Source organism: Centroberyx affinis, unplaced genomic scaffold (genome assembly GCF_046629955.1).
Source record: "Centroberyx affinis isolate AG114_WGS23_722 - 3 ecotype Tasmania unplaced genomic scaffold, CSIRO-AGI_Caff_v1 ptg002154l_1, whole genome shotgun sequence".
NCBI classification, from domain to species: Eukaryota; Metazoa; Chordata; class Actinopteri; order Beryciformes; family Berycidae; genus Centroberyx; species Centroberyx affinis.
In genome coordinates, this window is record NW_027280470.1 from 151,698 (window position 1) to 172,114 (window position 20,417).

General features: G+C 42.6%; 2 protein-coding genes across 3 annotated transcripts; one reads left to right on the forward strand and one right to left on the reverse strand.

Moving 5' to 3' along the window:
* Positions 1-7,784: 7,784 nt before the first annotated feature.
* sst5 (somatostatin 5) lies at positions 7,785-8,766 on the forward strand. The gene is made up of 2 exons (XM_071532033.1): positions 7,785-7,913; positions 8,572-8,766. The coding sequence occupies exons 1-2, from the start codon at positions 7,785-7,787 to the stop codon at positions 8,764-8,766; spliced, it is 324 nt and encodes a 107-aa protein (XP_071388134.1).
* Positions 8,767-9,188: 422 nt separating this feature from the next.
* trip6 (thyroid hormone receptor interactor 6) lies at positions 9,189-18,205 on the reverse strand. Of its 2 annotated transcripts, XM_071532025.1 has the most exons (11): positions 18,165-18,205; positions 15,592-15,820; positions 15,391-15,393; positions 15,013-15,116; positions 14,652-14,762; positions 13,897-14,484; positions 13,582-13,678; positions 12,967-13,136; positions 12,446-12,624; positions 12,152-12,272; positions 9,189-11,573 (listed from the first exon to the last, which is right to left on the reverse strand). In XM_071532025.1, the coding sequence occupies exons 2-11, from the start codon at positions 15,809-15,811 to the stop codon at positions 11,442-11,444; spliced, it is 1,725 nt and encodes a 574-aa protein (XP_071388126.1). In that variant the 5' UTR covers positions 15,812-15,820; positions 18,165-18,205; the 3' UTR covers positions 9,189-11,441. The 2 variants fall into 2 exon arrangements, with proteins under 2 accessions (XP_071388126.1, XP_071388125.1); XM_071532024.1 differs by lacking the exon at positions 15,391-15,393.
* Between the last annotated feature and the right edge of the window lie 2,212 nt (positions 18,206-20,417).

The following is a 20,417-nucleotide window of genomic DNA, read 5'->3' on the forward strand; positions in this document are numbered from 1 at the left end:
CTGACATGGACTGGCTGTACCGGCCCTTCACAACTCCACTCTGGAAGAAAATCCAGCAGTCACACTCCATGCAACATAGTGACAAGTGAGGCCGCAGTGACAGCTACTTTTGCAGTTGTACAGTCAATTTATTTCATTTGGAGTAGAGTATGAATGCTGTACGCCACCCATAAATACATAAATCTAATGTCTTGAACAATCAATATGTTAAAACTGTTAAAACAATCTGTCAAAACTGAAACTTAAAGTCATAACATAATGACATTTGAAAACATGAAGACTTCAACTAAAAACAGGCACCTACTCTACTACTATTAGCACATTTGCTCTAAAAAGAGTCATAGTTGTATGTTCATACCTGTGATTGTTAGGAGATCAACATGTTTATTTTACTTATACAAAGATGAAAATATTCCTCCTTAAGGAATCCTTAAAGGCTTCAAACTTGTTCCATTATTTTCATTACTTTGATCATTGGAGCAACACATGTACTTGCTGCTATGAAGAAACATTACAGAAATGTGTTTATTTAGTGATATATCTTTATATGTGTAATTATTCCTACTGAACCAATCAGGTAGTAGGAGGGCATCTACAAGGTATGTTTATTTTACTGTTTATCATTTTATTCATATACCTTGATGTGGCCGCCTTGGGCTCCTACAGGAATCCTGACCTCCAGCAGTTCATCCCTCAGGCCGATCCGGTATCCCCTCTCTCTCATGTCCCCCTCGCTCAGAACCCGGGTCTCCACTCCCACCCTCATGCCTCTGTCCCTGAACCCCTCCTGGACCATAGGGGAGAGGATCAGGGGGACAGGCCACAGCAGGTCGGGCCCGTCCGCTGTAGCCTCATCTGGGGGAGAGAGAAGAGGGAGGAAGGGAAGGAAAGAGGCATGGAGGAAAAAAGAAAAAAATAGTATAAGGAAGAGAGGGATTCATACCTCCAGGCTCGAATATAATGCTGTAGGCTCTAGTATAATGTAATGCCAGAATATTGTGATATTGATAAACATGCTTACTCAAAGTGCAGGCAACAGTGGCATCAATAGCCAGGATGTTGCCCTGGAGTCGGAACAGCATGGTGGCATTGACCACCTCTAAATCCACTCCCTTTTCCTGGGACAAAAAGACAAAAATGAACATAATATTCAAACCAAACTATATGTTGTCTCTGTCAAATGAAAATCTTGTATCTCCACAACGTCACCTTTTCAGGAACTGATAAAAATAGACTTATTCTTAAATTGACCACCATGCATTTCTGAGTTTATCCAAAGGGGTTTTGAAAAGATTTCATAAGACCAAGTTTCGTAGAAATATCTCAACCCATAGAAGTAATGTAATGTTAAAACATGAAAATTGTCAAAACTGGAGTTACGAGGTTTTCACATGAGCAACAGCAATATGTTATTTCCAGAGTATATCATGTACGGTAATCTGAAAAAGATTAAATGCAGAAGAAACACACAAATACACCTTATCCCACCCCAAACTTGGTGGGGGATGAAAATGAACACAGTTATGTTCCTGGGATTATCTGATCTCATCTTGGATTTCCCTAAACTATTCTAACCCTGCATGATCTTGCACAGCAGACAGACAAAGGAAATGATTCCTGTAAACAAAAGGATTTGAGATAACTGATCGATCTAGGTCTAATCCCCACTTAAACCCAGCAGCCTTTTAGTACCTTGAAAGCGTATGAGAGAGGAGAGGAATAGGAGCAGCGAAGGGTGAGGCGAGAGCCACCCAGCGCAGTGTGGCAGCCCGGGGCAGCGGCCTCTGTCCGGGACGCGGACGGCTGGCCGGCTCTGTGGAACATCACATCCAGCTCTTCCACCTCCGCTTTCTGCTCGGTGACAAAGGAGAGGAAGAAGATTCATACACCTTGGAAGCAGCTTTAAGTGCAGACTCTACTTTTGCTCTACTATCAAAAAACATGCATGGTAATTCTGTTTGTTGTGTATGATTAAAGAGCTGCAAAATCATTAAAAACTATATTTCCAGTCAAGCTGAAAGACCATTTACTGACCTCCTTCTGAGCTCTGGTGGAAGCAGGCAGGACGGGTCGCTGGACAGACACCTGAGGACAAACACATGGCTTGACACACCTTCACACAACGCTAAAATCTTCTTTCAGGCCCAGCATACTGTGTAGGGGAGTGATCAGCAAAGGATTCTGGTATAGAAACCTAACCGGACTTGTTAAACGAGTGTGAATCTAATGACATCTGATTCTTTAGGTGCAGGTGAGTCATTCACCTCCATGTAGTTTTCCTCACAGACAATCTCCCTGGTTACCCACGGCGTCTGGAGGGAGCAAAGCAGCTGGAAGGGGTACGCCGCCACCATCCCGTCCGCCTGCCGGTTCACAAACCATAGACGCAGGTGATAATCTGTGGAACGCTGCAGAGAGAAAGAGAGAGAGGGGAAAATATAGAGTGAGCATGTTAACTTCAACCACTTAAATTTGCTGAATTTCACTGAAAATGTGCCATAAAGGTGGATGGTATACAAAGGAGGTGTTGTTGCAGCATGTCAAAGCAGCATATTTCTAAGTCTACCTGGCTGTGGACATGGCAGGCCAGGAAGGAGGCGCGGAATACCAGGTCTCCAAGAGGATTGACCAGGACCGTGTAGCCACATAGAGTCGCCTCCTGGTCAGACAGGAGGTGGAATCCATTCTGGTCTGGTGACATCAGCAGTTCACAGGAAAAAAAGTTATGAACACGTACATCTAGTCCAGTGGTTCTCAACCTTTTTCATTTCAAGGACCCCTAATTTAGTCCACATGAGACACGGACTCTCATTTGATGAGAATTTGTCCCTCGTACCCAAATCTGAGAATATTTTTATTGTTAGATATGATTTAGTCCAGAATTCCATGACTATCTGTATTGTAGGTAGAGAGATAACAGAGAAACTATGACTATAATAGTCATTCTTGATTGTGTTAACTTACGATTCATCATTTTGCTGGGGACCCCCTGGAACCCCCTCAAGGACCCCTGGTGGTCCCCGGACCCCACGTTGAGAACCACTGATCTAGTCTACCAGACCAGAAACCAAACATTTCCATCTACTCCCATCTTCTCTGCTAATCAGATTCTGGATGTAACTGTTCTGATGATGGTTCATCAAATCAATAACTGTCTGATGAACAGTTAAAGATGAATACCTTCAAAGTCAAAACGGATCGCTGGACCCAGGAAGCTGGACTTGATGGAAAGCCAGAAGTGACGCTCATGGCATTCAGTCCGGAATGTTCCTGAAGATATTAAGGATGGAGTCAATTTCTAACTAATGCCTAATCAAATGTATGGTGAGACGGGGCCACTGGCAATGGGAATCCTATGCTATCCCATACTGTATCATATCATATCTCATATCATATTGTATCATGTCAGAATTGCAGCTGAAGTATGGTGCTGTGGTATGGGGCCACTAGAGGGCCATAATGCCATTTAAGACAGTGTTTCTCAAACATTGTCATGCCACAGAGCCCCATTCGATAGGATATTTGATAAGACTGGAATGCCATATTGGAGGATTTTTGTTGTTGATTTAGTATTGAAATGTAGAACTTTCTGCACTGCATATGGGGAGGTAACAGATGATAGTGGTGAGAGCAAAACCTATGATTTGACGTTCTTATTCATCCTCTAATTGGGATCATTTGTAGTGTGCTGCATTATAGTGAAATTAAACTATTCCCCATTTTGCCTGGGGACCCTCTGGAACCTCCTCAGGGACCTCTGGGGGTCCCAGGACCTCGCTTAAAGCACCACTGACAGGGACTGTTTGGTCTGTGTTATGGTTTATCAGTCATCAGTGAACAAGACTTACCCGCTGGCACAGGATTGGCAATACAGATTGGCACAGCGAGGAGGAACACCACACTGGAACAAAACATATATTTCAAAGTCACTGCATGATCCTACCGTTGAGCCATGCTTTTACTTTTCCCTTTAAAACTTACCCATACATTCTTTTGAAAAACTTTATTTGCATTTTAAGGGGCACAGTCAAGCTTGGCTGATGTAAATAAACAAACGCAAAACTTGATTTAAATATGAATATCTGTGTCAGATTTCCGTCTCTGCGATTAGCAAGTTGTCGGGTGTATTTACCTCCGGAAATGTCGCCATTTTGACTGACCTCATCTGAATATGTTAATTGATAAGATAATTAGCGTTTATAGTGGGCTTCACGGAAATATTGCGGCTCCCCTCTGTATGAACACAACTGACAGAAAACAATTAACCTGCAAGCAAATTAATTAAAAGTCTATTTTTAAGGCGTTCATGACATAAGCTGGTGGGTTTACCATGGGAGACCACAGGTGACAGGCGAGAGCCAAATACAAATGCGGTCTTACGTTGACACCTAGTGGTCTGACTGTATTAGTTACACTGGAGGTGATGCATGAAGAACACACTGGTCCATGTCAGAAGGCTTACTGAGTTCCTGGTAAGACTGGATGGATGAAGTGGACAGGATGTTTTGATCTGACATTGAAGAAGCGGCCAGATGCGTCAGGTATCTCACTGCTGTTGTAAATGTCCACTGCTACGTGATGAGTGACATGCTGGAGAAGTGATGGTTTTCTATTTTTCATACACTACTCAAAAGGCCAAGCAAACAATGATGCAGTCTACCAGCCAGAGCCGGGCGGCCCTATACGCTCACTACGCAAGTTGCGTAGGGCCCCGCAAATTACGCAAGGGCCCCGCCTCCCGCTCGTGTCAAACCATGAGAGTGAATTGCGGGAACAGCAATCAGGTAAACTTGTGTCTCTCTTCTCCAAGTTTGATGTCGGCAAATAACAGTAACGTGAAGTTGATGTGCTAGCTTGCAGTGCATCTCTCTCTAGTCTGGCTGCCTTGCTAACCTAGCTGGGCAGTGCATCTCTTGGTCTGTCTGTGTCTTGTTTGCTTGCCAGCCACTTCCAGGGCTGTTTTGTGACTTTGTGCCTGACAAAAGTGAGAGTTAAATACAACTATTTATTCCGTTTGATAAACGCCAACGCCGGGCAACGGTGTTTATAGACTGTTGCTCAGAAAAGATAACCGCATCGCGCGTGAACATGCGTTCATATGCGCGTGCACAAAATGAAACTGGCGCTTTCCAGCAGCAACCTCTGTGGGGACCAGTCCAGACAATATATGGGCGTGATGGCACTCCTCATAGGCACACATAATTTTAAAACACGACAATGATTATCTAGTCTCTCAGTCAAGGTTTAGTTACAACTCTGGACTGATGCAAGATGTAAAGCAATGGATTGACATTGACTATTGATTAAATATTGAATTTAAAATGTTGATTAGCTGGGCATACTGGGCAATATGGATGCACATTTCTCAGTAAATAATAACCATCAAATATTCAGCCAAGCCATAGTATAAATAGTATTTTATATTTGAAAATGTATAAAAGGAAATCTGGGGGAGCCAGTTTGAATGGACCGGATGCAGCGGATAAAATTAATAATAGTATTGTTATCTATAATTTACAGGTGCTATGCTTCATTGTTGGATTGTAGTGGGAGCACTGGGGTGTCAGGTGTGACTGTGTGGCAATGGCAAATGGTTTACATGGCTCACGGGTCAGGTAGGAGGGCCCCTTAGCAGAATTTTGCTTAGGGCCCCAGGGAGGTCAGGACCGGCTCTGCTACCAGCACAGGGTGTTATCACTTTAGTAGCATTGCTTTCCATTCTCTCTCTCATACACAGAGGAGGATGTATGGATAGAAAACAAAAGATAAATGTACATTAACCTTAACTCAAATGTAATACACCAAGTGGTCCCAGAAGATTTTACTTAGTGACCCACAGCACAGAATAATTGAATATGATTTGGCACAGAAATGACTGAACAGCCTGCTCTGTAGATGGGGAAATAATAGCAGATAGTGAAACCTACTGTCATTACACTAACTTGTAGTTCAGTGAAACAATACTGAAATTAAACTAAACCCCCTCAAGGAGCCCCAGGAGCAGCTGAACACCACTTTGGGAGCCACTGTAGTACATCTTAATGAAGCAGCAGAAGTGATTTGTCCCTGAGATATCACTGCCAGGCTGTAGTCTCAGCCTCCAACTCTCAATGTGTGTTAATGATCAGTGTGTAAGTGGCGGTGTTAAGGATCCTACAGAATTGTGTGCAAATTGGGAGGACTTAACCCGTTCCTGACAAACTGATGCTATTTTATATCATGCAGCAGTAGGTATGGAGGGATCGGAGGAGTTATATTTGTGTGTTCACAGTGAAGGACCCCCCTCCACCCCTCCCTCTGGTACCAGGCAGCCCAGTTGGATGCCTGTGGTCACAACAGCCTCCACTCTTTTGAAAATGTTATTTAGAGTCAGAGGTGGCATGATGCAGGACTGAGTAATCAGAGCGATTAGCCAGAGCCTCATGGTGGGGGAACCGGAAGATGCTGCTACAGAAAAGGTCACTATCCATTTACACAATGAGATGTGAAAGTGATAGCGGTGACTTAACTTTTATTAGTATTTATTCCTTATTTGGTATTGGGATTTTAATGATGGTTTTGTGGGTAGCCTACTATATCTCAGCTCAGTTATTGCAGCTGATCACCAGAATTAAAATATAACTGACAAAGAAACAAGATATCAAAGCAGTGATTTCCTCCTTTAAATCTGCAATATTTTGAATGGATTTAGTACCATTCAAGCTAGTTCAAGTTAACCTAATTAACATAATTGGGTGGCTGGATGGATCCTGTGACCTTCCCACTCTTTTGAAATCATATTTTCATTTTGATTTCATTTTCTTTCATCTTAAGTGCAAATCACCTCCTCAGACGAGACAATAGTACTCAATTGTACTTTAAAATATGTTGTTTGTCTTTGGGCAAATGCTTGTCTCTATTACTGGAGCTATCACATGCCTACCTATTTTTGCCTATTTACCTATTTTAGTTATTAACAACCTATGTCTTCCTCACAGATTATAACCAAAACACTCCTTATATGAAGTTAATCTAACAATCGTTCACTTCACTTTCCTTTACTGACCTTTAGATGCTTATTTTCCATGTTAATGTTCCATTGACTCAAGGGACGGCGGGGATGGGAGGGGGGGTCCACACGGGTTCGTCTAATTAACATTTGAGTCACTTTGTGTCATTAACACTGCGCAGCATGCAGGCCTCATGTTGTGCACAGGACACCTACAAGGCTGGTATGGCTAATCCCCACTGACACACCATGGCACCAAGTGAAGTCATATGTCAGCATGCTCTGTGGAGCTATTTGACTATGAACCAGACTAATTTTGGACCTGACACACCACATTTAAAGTTGCTGAAACATGTTGCTTCTTACATTTTAGAGCACTTATCATTTCTGCAGTCAGAGCTTGGGGTTTTGGTCTGATACTTTATGAGAGCAGGGTGCTGTTGGGTGCTGTTGGGTGCTGTTTTGTTCTGTGTCATGGCCAACGATGACCTTATCCTGTCCGCTGACACCTCCTTCGCAGCAAACCTCCACCACACACCCACACCCCTCACCTCCTCATTCCCTCCTCTCAGCCAATCACATCCCGTCGTTGGCTTGAGGATGAGGAAGACCCGAGGATGAAGAACCCTATTTATCAGCGGCTCGACACATCCTAACGTGACCAGTGAGAACTCAAAACAGTGAAAACATTCAGCTCAAGCATTCTAACCCCTTTTCTGATTGGCTAGTCTTTAGTTTTTTGGACTTGTGGATTATTAGAACAGGATTGATCTGAGCTTGTTGTTTTGAGGTGGAGATGCTTCGCTCCCAGTTGCAGGTCCTGCTGGTGGCTCTGTTGTCCTCTGTGCTGCTGGTCAGGGTCAGCGGCGCGCCACGCAGAGACATGCTGACAGAGATGCTGAGAGCAGACCTCGCCAAGGACAAGGTGGGTGGCTCATTCACATTCACATTTTAAACAACTCAACTAGCGGTCATGGTGGGATGGCTTCATATGGCTGAGATCAGGAAGTGCCCATCAGGACTATGCAGTTGTTGTGATACTGTATATAAATCATGTTGTATATGTATGGTTCAATGATTTTGAGATTAAGCCTAGTCAACAAGGGAATATGACAACAATTCTGAATATATTTCCGAATTGTCTGTCTCCCTATAATAACATGAGGTCACCTAGGTCCTCTAACCAAAGGCTGCTGGTCTCCCAAGGGCCAAGTGGGACCGTGCATTTGCATAACAGTCTACTGCCTGATATCAGATTATCTCACTCACTGATCATTTTTAAAAACCATTTTAAGATTTATTTTTATTCCCTTGCTTTCAATGGCTCTTGAAGCTGTTATTTTTGATATTTTATTGTTAAATTTGTATCTGGTGTTTTTGTCTGTGTGATGTGTTTTTAATTCTAGTTTTTACTGTGAAGCACTCTGCGCCCTTGGTTTTATATACATAAAGTAGGCCAATGCATGCATGCATGTTGTATTAGATATATCATTATTCTTTTGGGAGGAACAACTTCCCTTGCAACTGGTGTTTGAGATGTTTTACTCAACCTTCCTGTCCCCCTCCCTCACTTCTCTCTCTAGGATCTCGCCCACTTACTCCTCCTGAAGTTTGTGTCTGACCTGGTTGCTGCGAGGGAAAACGAGGTGCTGCCCGAGTTGGAGGAGGAGGAGTCGGGGATCAGGGAGGCGGTGGTGCGGCGGCACCTTCCCCTCTCCCAGAGAGAGCGCAAGGCCGGCTGCCGCAACTTCTTCTGGAAGACGTTCACCTCGTGTTAGCACAGGAGCTCTCTGTGCTGCTGGAGTATTTTTACGTCCAAAATATTGAAAGACTCTCTATATTGTTATTTTGTGTTGTACATCATTCTTCTTGAAGGTGTTAAATGTTAGTTTTTGTTTAAAATGCTACTGCTTGAGTTGATGGGATAAGTTACTCATCCATATCTGCTCACTTTTACATGTTCACTGGCTTATTTAGGATGCCAAGCATACATGTGATTGTAAACAATGACAAGGTTGTATGTATTAAGACTTTGGTGTAAATATGAGTGGCAGAATAAGGCTGTCACGGGGTTAAGCAGGAATGTACGCTGTCAAAAGTAAAACTGTCTACTGATTTAAAGCTTATGTTGTTTCTCTTCTTTGACATCAAGCGTTGAACATACTGGTTTTTCTTCAAAAAGTACACAAACACACCAATGAACTTGCTGAAAAAAAACTGACATTTTAATAATCAATTATGTTACTACAACCTGCATTAGGAGAAAATCCACCCATGGGTTCACATGCGCTCCCACTCACTCCGCTACACAGGGTCTACTGCATTTCTAATTCAACCAGCTGTTTATTCAGTACAGAACGGCCTCCTTCTCAAGTGTGAATTCATCGGTGGACAGAGGTCTGCTGCAGTACCGAGGGCTTACATCTACCGAACAGTTTGCATTCACAGCATTTCAAACTTTACATGAACTGTTCGCCGTCGAGGCTCGATGACTAAGTGGGGGAACTGTACAGCACAAAACGGAAAGTTCAAGGAGTAATATTTCTATGACACAGAATTGGCATGGTTATGACGTTTAAAATGACACTGATGAACATCAATGAAATAACTACCTAGATGATAAAAAGCAGGTTAATGTTGATATACATAATGAGATGAAATAAATTAACAAAAAGGTGAAAAATGCAGCTCGCGTGGAAAAACGGGTGAGCTGATGAACCATTTTAGCATGATCAAGTTCTGTAACAAAAACACAGACAACCCTTCACAGACAGATTTAGTTTCTAAGGATTATCATCAGACGTCCTTGAGGTAAGGCTTTAAAATTTCTAGCCCTTGCAGTTACATACAAAATTAGGACGGAAAGACAAGAGGTTAAACACAACCCAAACTTAATATAAATACTGTAGTTCCAAAGTCTCAGAAAATATGACTAAATTGGCCAACATGAGTGCAAGGATGAACACAACACACAAAGTCCACAACTGAAGAGTTCTGCTCCAAAACACTATATATCCATTTTGGGGGAAAAGTGCATCACTTTAAATTCAACATTCAATATCTAGAATATCCAGTCTGTAAAAGTAAAAATCAGCACTAAAGGACTAAAATTTGATTTATTTTTGCACTATCAGTAATTTTGTAAGAGTATAGGTGCCACTTTTCCCCCAAATTGTGCATATATGTTGCAGAAGTTTAGACAATAGGATGTTTTCATGGCCGCTAAGTGACAGTCGAACACCCTGTTTTTCCTTTAGACAGTGGAAAGCATTTGACTTCATTGCACCTTCATCTTCAATGTAACAGTCAAGTATCAACCAACAACAAATATAAAAAAAAAAAAAAAAAAAAGCACATTGTGTTGCCTTGAAAAACAAATGTTTCATGGATCATCTGGCTGGTTTAAAAAAAAAAGCAAACATCCTTTTTGATTTACTGACTAGTCAACATAATGTGATGCTTGAATGTTGAAAGGGGGTGATTGTAGCTGTCAAACTTGTACTAGCGAACATTGTACGAGTATTCAATAAGAGCAAAAAAAAACAACAACTTCTGGGTTGTCAAGTTTACTACACATTCCTTCGGTCTACATTTCTTGTCCTATGAGGCTATTTCACTGCAAAAACTTCACTGCACTAAATCTACATGCTTTCCAACATTACGGTTTCATTCTCTAACCAAAACAGCCTGTTATGTACAGTCACAGTTGTCATTGCATTATGTGCTTTTAAAATGCTTGTTTTGAGGCAGTTCAGCACTTTGAAGTGTAGTGTTTTCCAAATATACCAGTCCCATCATCTAGACTGGTCACTCCACAGAGGGAGGCTATGACCTTAATTATCCTTCTACCTCCCTTACCTCATCCTCTTCCAAGTCTACATCACTAATGTCCTTCCATATATTCATTGTTTTTAATAAAGAGAATACAAGTCATACATGATAATGTGCCAGTTAAGCAGTGCGGTGTGAATTAACGGTAAGTGGAGCCCTAGCTGCCTGCAGGTCCGGGCCACTGTAGTACTAATACCATACTAAACATGAAGAATAGGGTAACTGTGTACCAAAAAAAACGGAAAGGAAACTGGAGTGGTGGTCCCTCCAGCACAAGGTTTTATCTTTTGAATTTAACAGTAACATGTAGAGAGAATGCACCTCTGCAAATGAAATTGCACTTGCACACCGCCAGAGGGAACCATTGCAATTTTTTATGTCAGTTCATAGTTAGAGCAAGAAAGTCTGATGATGGTGGGCAAGAAAGCCAAAAAAAAGAAAAGGATGCACAAGACAGAAATAAGGAGAGGCATAAAAATGTTACCCTTGATTGTTGAGCTCAATAATCCATAATATACTCACTCACAACGGATTTATGTTTTGATTTTGAGATTACCAGCACCAAACTCCATGCTGGGATAGCGAGAGTACTGAAGGGGCTGAGCGGGACAGGAAAGGTGTGTTAGCAGTCAGTGGAGATTTTGGCAGAGAGGTCCTGGATGCGGCGAGCGCTGCAGCTCTTACATAAGATGTGACCGTCCAGCGGGTAGCAGCCACGGCCCTCCCCTTCAGAGGACAGCAGGAGGCCACATTCCTGAGAGACACACACACACTTCAGTCACCTCAACTTCACCCTCTCGCATGGACTCATTTGGTGCAAATTTCACAAATCCAGCATATTCTGGGCTCCTACAGTATGTATAAAGCTGCTCTGAGTCTGAACTTGGTCTTGATTAAAGTGATGAAACTTTAATCCTACATTTAGAACCAAGTCTAACTTTTGCATAAATGTTTATCAGTCATATGAATAGGGTTAGGGTTTGGGTTAGGTTAGGGTTAGTGATCATAAAATGTCTAAGCACTGACATTTATCTCTCTCCAAATCTCTTTGTGTGTCCCGCAGTTTGACAAACACTGAGCTGCGGGACGCCAAACATTAAACTGGCTATTCAGCAGCAGGGAGTCAACTCATTGAAACATCACTGTAGTCCATTATTTGCAGCTTTCACACATGTTATAAATCCATCTTAGATCCACATCCCAGAGTCCCTTACTCTTCAATCAAAGTTGAACATGAGCATGTTCAAACAAATGTCTCAGCCACTACTTTTTGGCGAAACTGTTCTTATTTATTCCCTGTAAGGTTTAACTGGAAAAAAAAGGTTGACTAACCTCACAGACGTAGCAGTTGACGTGGAAGCTGCGGTCCAGAGCCACTATCCTGACCGTCTCCTCCTGGCCCGGTTCTGGCATGATGGCCTGGCCGCACACTGAGCAGCGAGGGGCAAACTTCCTGTCAGGAACAACAAGCACCAGGATTGACAATTAATGCCACATCTCTCTATCTCTTTATGAAAATATGGTTAAAACAGTCATCTGGGCAGGCCTAACATCACATAACAGAGTTTAGCTTGTCCCAACAGCATGATATGGCTTTAAAACATGGTGTGTAGAGTGTGTATGTACCTATGAAAGTCGTCTATGCAGTGGATCTGAGAGGTGGCGTCCACGGTGAAGGGCACCCCGTCCAGGCAGCAGTTACACACCACACATGTGAAGCAGCGAGGATGGTAGGCCTTGCCCATGGCCCGCAGGATCCGGTCCAGGATGGGCTTGGAGCACTTGGAACAGCGCTCTAGAGTACTCTAACAAGAAAGAGGCAAACAAAGGATAGAGCAACACTAAGAAAAAGCACAATACATATGAATGTTCAAGAGGAAATCTTGAAATACAAAAATCCTGAGAGATAAAAGACTTTGGCTGAATGAATGAGCAGGTATGGGTTCAGTGTCTTGCTTAAGGACACTTTTAAAAGACACATGACTGTTGATGTGATCTTTCGGTTACGGGACACTTTCTTTAACCACTAGGTCACTGCCTAAGCTATATACAGCATTTTATCTCAAAGACAAGAGAAAGACTGTGAAAGGGATACATCCTGGTCTCTGTCCCAGGACCCAGTCCACTTCTGCAGCTCCTTCACTTACAATGTAACAGCTCTCGCAGTAGCTCTTCTTGTCCAGGGCGTAGAAGGGTTGGCCTCGGAGACGGGCGTGGCAGGTGATGCAAGTGAAACACTCCACATGGAACACCTGCTCCATGGCGATACAGCCGCTGCCATCGCCAAGCACATTGTCACCACAACGGGCACAGCGACCTGAGACGGGAAGGGTGAAATGTGAACTACTTTGTGGAAATATTAAAAGGGAAGCAGCAAGTCAGAATGTTACATAACCAAGTCTATTATATTTTAAAATGCCAAAATGCAGGTTTTGTACTGTCTCATTAACTGATTAATTAAAGACCCTATGACACGGCATCTTTACTTCCTTGATTTGATGTATTTTCTGTTGAAACAGGATGTTGGTGCTTATATGGGGAGGGATCAATCAAAAATGTAAACCAATGCAATATCAGTCAAGGAGAAAGGCAGTTTTATTTGATGGGAGAGGTGGAGGTGGTGGGATTGTTCAAAACTCTGATAGTTTTATTGGTTGGGTCACCATAAAGATACACTGTTTTCCAGGAAGTAAAGGTAATGGGAGTTAATTTCATGGGGACGTTAATAATTAACTGATTAATGCTACCAATAAGGACTGTACCAAAATATTCCTCTGTAGGGGGGTGGTTCATATCATACACCAACTTCTTGGTGAGTCGATCCAACTCCTCTTCAGGCCTGGGTGTCGCTGCCCCCTGCTGGAGGAATGAAGATATATATGGGTCAAGGGCAGGCAAGGACTGGTACAACCTCTACTGGGAAGTAGTGGAACACGCAGAATTCATTAGGCTGTTGATGTATGTATGTTTATCCAAATTCTCACTCACTATCACTTTCTACAATGTGTTCATTTCGTTTAAATTTCTTAAGAACATCCACCAAGTAACCTTACAAAGATTTAGATTTGTCCCCCTACCTTGCTAGGTTGATAAGCAGCACTCTGTCCTGGCCCTGCTTGATTATTTTCCAGCCCCCTCTTGGACACAGGACCCTGGTTGGCTCTTCCTCCAGACCCTGAGCCACCCCCCTTGTACAGTGCCTCAGAGTGCATCTCCTGAGCTTGGGAGCTGGGATGCGGAGGGTACCAGCCCTGCGGGCCCGTCTGAGTCTGGGGCGGGGGGCGTGACGCGTGCTGGCGGGGAGGGGGCGGGGTGTAGGCCTGTTCTGCCTGCCTCCCAGTCTGAGAGTAGGTGACGGGCTGGGCTGTCTTGACCTGGACGCTGAACCTGGGCCCAGTGGGAGTGGAGGCAGTGGTGTAGGAGGCTGGGACGGGCTGAGGGTAGGGCTTAGGGGCGGAGGAGGAGGAGTAGTAGTCCTGCTGGTGGGAGGGGGCATACTGAGGGGCCTGGTGCTCGCTGGGGTAGGGGGGCGCTGGGTGGTATTGGCTCTGGGGATGAGGGGGGTAGCCCATGGATGGCCGACCCTGGGGAGGCCCTCCGCTCTGGGATACAGGCTTGTAGTGCTCCGCTGCGAGGTATTTGTTGTAAGGCACGTTGTCATACAGCTGTGGGGAGGGAGAAAGTTGATCAAATGAAATTCTGACAGCACATGTTGCACACCGATTATGAAATTAAAGTGAATATCATTTACCAATATTCAAATGAAGAAAATACTTTACTTTTCCATTTAGCTTTAATAAAACTCATCATAATCATGAACATATTGCAATACCTGTGTGCTGGAGTCATGGTGGCTGTCCAGATCAGCTAGCATGCAGGTGAGCGAGTCAATATCAGCATCGATGTTGGAGTGATGGCCCACTGGCTTTTCAGGGCCACGGTGCTAACAGCAGAACAGAATCAGAAACACATTAGTACATAAGCACTGTGTACTTTCTTTTAAAACATTTCAATCAGATGTAGTGATGACTTCCCAGTGTTTCAATATAATTTTGGCCGATGACATTTTGTAGATTTGATTACAATATATACAAAATTATCACAGTTATTGATCTAAATGTAAGCATGTCAAACAGCCTCAAATGATATCACTCTCATTCTATCACAAGCCAAACTACACAGTATTCACCTACCATCAGCTCATAACTGTCCATGTGAGGACTCCAGTTGCGTTCCTCTTTGGACCCATGGGGAGGGGAGTAATAGTGGTCGCTAGAGGGATGATGCATTGGCCCACCTTGTGTTGGGAGAACAGACATCAAAACTGTTTGTACAAGACTGTTTGAATCATCTTGGTCTCTGAATCAGACTGAATAATTCTAAAATGGGCATCATCAGAAGGAAAGTCTTTCCTTCAAACGATCTAATCTATTCAAATGTGCCTTCAATAAGGAGGAGGCAGAGAATGGACATGATGTAAAGCGAAAATCCACCCTAAAACATTTAAGCACTGATTAAAAAAAAGCCTTTGACTGATAAAAGACCTTTGATTGAAAGCATCAAGTTCACACCCGCTGTCTGGGGGTTGTTGAAAGTCATTCTGGGAAATGCAGGCAAACCATAACTGAAGTAGAAGTAGACAAGGCAGGTTGAGGGAAAGTGAATAAATCACAAACGTGAATTACAACAGTGTAAGAGTATCCAAGGGTGGATTTTTCCTTCAAATAACCCCTGCTGTTGATTCCAGTCTGTGACTAACGGCATGGTCTTACCTGTGGGTCCAGTAGCCATGTACCTGTTGGCCATCCCTCCTCCTCCTCCCGCCCCTCCGCCTCCGTTCTGGTCGTAGAGGCTATATTTTGGTCGGGGGTCAGACGGGCCCTTCTTGTTGGGGGCTCTGTAGATGGCTGGGCCTCCGGAGTGGGACATCTGGGGGACGGCTCGCTCTGGGCTATCCAGAGTCCTCGGTGGCAGCCAGGTGGGACCGGACATAGCAGGCTTCTGAGGCCACAGTGACAAAGGAAAAGTATTCTGTTATGATTTATCTTAGCTATTCAGACAGACTTTGTTAGAGTAGAAATGATGAAATGTTGTTCCTAGTCTTTGGCACAACTGGCCTGAAGAGTGTAAACTGGATATATCTGTATCATCTTTTAAATTTCTTATTAAAAATTCATTTTTATAGACTTGCTTATATGTAATGATCTTTTACTAATTGTTTTTGTCCTCCCTTTTGTGGTTTACTTTTACGTTACTTTTTACGTTTCTTGCCTTGATTTTACATTTTATAGCATCCTTTGATTGAATTTGAGGTCGATTTCATCATTTTTTTCTATTCTTTTTCACTCCTTTGTAAAGTGCTTTGCAAATGAGTTTTGAAAAATTAAGTTAAATCTTGTATGATGACTGTATGATACATCTGATTTTCTCTCAAGTACTTTTCCTCCATCTGAGTACAGGGAAACCCTAAATGCAATCCAATGTGACACATTATTGACAGATTAGTGAATGTACAGGATTATGTTTCAGCTTTCACCCAAATTTGCAAGAGCATAGCTGCAGCTGCTGTGCGTATTTATGTCGTAGGTAACCAATGGAAACCAAGAGATGCTTCATCCTTTGTTTCCTATGGCAACTGAGGCACATGGACTTAACAATAGGCTTCAATCAGCTAGGAGCAGGAAGAGAGCAACCATTCTGAAAGTCATGGGGATTTCCAGCAGGCTTGCACATTGCCCCAAAACGTGTGCGAGTGTGTGCTTTGTGTGCTTCGAGACACAAACACTCCTCCAAAACATTTCCAACACACACACACACACACACACACACACACAGGTGCGCCTCCATGGTTACCCTCGGCTATTATCCACCACAATGGTTATTGTCTTTGGCTGTTTACACACTAGTATCAATGATTTCCAAATGAAGCTGGAACAAAAACAAGACAGGAAATGTTGTGTAATGATATGTGTCTGTACATACATGAGCACCTGGCTCATAACAATATATTATGTATCCTCTTAGGGATAAATAACAACACGGGAGCACACAGCTGAGCTGATAAAGTGTTGATTGCCTCTTGAGGGACTCCTACCATTAAGATGCTGGTCTTATTTAGGGAAAAATGTAATCAATTTAAAAAGAAATCTAATATATTTAAGTGCATTTTATTCACAAGTGTCACAATGGACCTAACATGGACAATGACAACAATAAAGAAAGCAAGCAAAGAGGTTAAAGTCTCAGGCATAGTCAATCCACAGGCATAGGAAGCAAGCATATGCCACTTTTCATTCTTAAGTCACTTTTTTACTCTTTTTGGAGAGCCAGTGTGTGAAAGGTAATATCTTATTCGGGTCTATAACACTGGGAGAAACTACAGCAATTCATTCTCAAAGTAGTGAAATTGATAGCCCACTCAAATTGATTGCATGTGGGTCCTGGGGCTGGAATAATGCCCTTGTTGGTAAGAAGATTATAACGTTGGGAGAGAGGATGATGTAGGCCACAGGAATACAATGCTTCAGCACTGGATTTAGTTGCACTTTCTTTTTATCTTTTAAAGTCTTCCCAGGGATCTGGTCATGGGTTTTTGTAGTTACCATTAGACCCATACAGTATCAACATGGGTGTGATTTGAATTATTCAGTGACCATGCAGAAAAACAGGGTGATTGCCCCACTATCGACCTGATTTAAACCCCTTTCTAAATCCGGCTGAGCACACACTCAAATCCGAGGATTGACGGGCCAGGAAATTAATCACAACGGCTTTATCATTCTGTGATTAATGTTACTTGCTGGATTTTATGTGGTTTGCGATACAAAAGCTCACGTATTTGTCAATTGTTTAGCTCGCTTGTGCTTCTTCGTGAACGAAGACAACGCGAAGCAACTGTCAAAGTTGGTAACCGTGACAAGTGTCAAGCCAGCCAGAAAAAACAGAGAACATCCGGTATATTCTCTTCAAAATAAAATGTCTCAACAGTTGGTTTTGAGTACAAATATAGGATCCATTGCCAAAATAATTATTAGAAAATGAACATATTTGTATTTCTCCCCCTAAATACCTATTTCACAGCATTACACAACTTTGTTTGTTCCATACGCCCCGATAATTATTGTTTTTACACTTTTATTTTGAAGGGAAATGGGCTAACTTCTGGCCGACTGGATATTTTTGGCTGGTTTAACACAGTGACACATTGTAGTTGGTTTATAACGATTATTTTACTGTTATATTGTAGAAAATACAGGAAGACAATAAGGCTCACGTAAAACATGATAAAACCATACCCAGAAACAGAGGCGTAAAGCGATATTAGCCAACTATTAGCATTTCCTACCTTTAACAGTTCTTCTATAGCGCCTCTCTTCTTCCCTTCGGTCTCATCTACAAATCAAAAAAGAGTACCAAAACGGTAAAGCGGAATACTGCACGTTGTATTGGCTCACTACCCATAAAACTGTCGCTTTTTTGGTAGATTTCCGCACAGAAACCGCTAGTTTTACCATAAGCGAACAAACATTCATGTCTCATAGGAATGAATAGCAAACCTATGTCATATCTGCCTCGTTCTCGTCTAAAACTGTTCTTCTCTGCGTCATAACTATGCAAAATACACCACTCCGGAGACTTAAATAATATATAACGAAGGCTTAATTGCAATAATTAACTTTAATGATATGTTTGTTTACTTGTTTGATAGCCTGTTTTGAACTGCGACTCGGGTTAAGCTCGTGCCTTGTCTCCGGGCTACTTGAACAAGCCTCCAACCGAAGAAGCAATACCCGACACCTACCGCGCTAAATGCGCTACGCAAATACAAACTACACCTTCCTTCAGATAAGCAAAGAACAATGAAAGTTATTCGGAAACTACTTTCTTTAGCTTTAGCTTCGTTAACCTACTTTCTCATGGATCCTGAGTTAGCCACAGGCCTTCAGCAGCAGCAGCAGCAGTCGTCACTGCATTCCAAATGTGTGACGTAGCGTGCTGTCTCTGGTCGTGAACTGTGTGTGTGTGTGTGTGTGTGTGTGTGTGCGCGCGCGCGCGCATGCAGGGGGAACATGCTTGTCATCCATCCATTGCCATATTAACATATTTGACCAGGAAAAAACTAACGATTCTGTCCCCCTAGAAATAAACTATTTTATAAGCAAATGTCTTAGGATACTAACTCTTAATGTTTAACGTTAATGCCAACAGTCAATATGGAAAAGTGGATGCCATTTGTTTTAAACGGTGGGTATCTCATTTCGAAACAAAACACTGCATTTGCGGCTTTTTTCTGGCATTTTAGCAGGTAATTCAAAACAAGGACCTTTAAAATATTCTAAGTTAATTCTTAAATCACTATTATATTATTTTAATAATACTATAGGGACTTACAGTGTGTGTGATACTCAATGAGTTTGGGGTGACCTGTTTATGGTATTTGTTTTACACTTTTAAGTTTTGCTGCCTTATTTTTTGCTATGATAATTGCACTATATCCTTCTATTTATTAAAACTAATAACTAGTTTTTTTTTGTTTTTCATAAGGAAAATCACTGATTTTCTAGCAGCATCAGACCCTGTTCTGCTACTACTGCATAGCCAGAGCAGTATCTATCTATCTATCTATCTATCTATCAATCTATTTATCTATCTTTGAAATGTTTCCAGCATTAAGACCAGTTCTACTAACTAATAGTGTTCTACCCTGCAAGGAGAAGGGGGCATGGAGGTCAAGTGCAGAGGGTTGTAACACATTTTCCTCTTCCTCCCCGCTCGCTTTCTTATTCTGAGGCCCAGGGGACGAGGATCAACTGTCCCTCACCCCTCCTCCTTTCTTCTTCTACTTCCTCCCGCCCCACCCAGCATGTTGGAGGCCCACTCGTTTCCCCAAGGCACTTCTTCAAAGGAAGGGTTTTGTAAGTATTTGGCGTTATTGTTTTTACTGAAACTTTTTTTTTTTTAATTTCTCAATCCATTGCTGCCCCTTGCCAAAAAGAGGACAAACAACCAAGGCTTCTCCCTGGGATATCCCCGCTTCCTCCTCCTCCTCCTTCCAGTACCGCTTCACTGTTTGCCCTTATATGTCCCGAGCGCTCTGCAATCACAGGAAGAGACAGTTTATGCAGATCTGTGTTATTTTTGCCGGGCCCGTAGTTGTCAACACTTTGGCACCAAGCGATGAATACAGAGTCAAAACGTGGTTTTTATCAGATAAACAATAATTAGTCCTGTCCAAGCAACCAGGAAACCACAAAACCAGGGGATTCCCCTCGATTCACTGCCTTTCTGTGGCTTGAGGAGGAGATCCCTGAACAAGTCAATACATGTCGAAAATTTTATTAGCTCATGAAATTACCCAGGTTTTCACAAAGTTGACCTTTGCCCTTCACTTGAGCACATAGTTACATTTCAAGCTGTTCATCAGCATCTTCAGTGTGATGGTTAACATTTGTAACAGTTTCTATTGTCAATATGCATTTTATCAGAAGCAGCATAGTAGCGCTAGGGCTTTTCCATTGACCAGTAACACCAGGTTTGCTGATGGACACTGACAGACGGGGCAAGATGCAGGAAGTCACTATTAGCTTAGCCCAGCCTT

Coding starts and splice junctions, on each gene's coding strand:
- sst5 (XM_071532033.1), top strand. CDS start 7,785: ATGCTTCGCTCCCAGTTGCAGGTCCTGCTGGTGGCTCTGTTGTCCTCT. Junction 7,914..8,571: donor CAGACCTCGCCAAGGACAAG/GTGGGTGGCTCA, acceptor TTCTCTCTCTAG/GATCTCGCCCACTTACTCCT.
- trip6 (XM_071532025.1), bottom strand. CDS start 15,811: ATGTCCGGTCCCACCTGGCTGCCACCGAGGACTCTGGATAGCCCAGAG. Junction 12,625..12,966: donor ACTGCGAGAGCTGTTACATT/GTAAGTGAAGGA, acceptor CTTTCTTGTTAG/AGTACTCTAGAGCGCTGTTC. Junction 12,273..12,445: donor TGCATAGACGACTTTCATAG/GTACATACACAC, acceptor TGTTCCTGACAG/GAAGTTTGCCCCTCGCTGCT.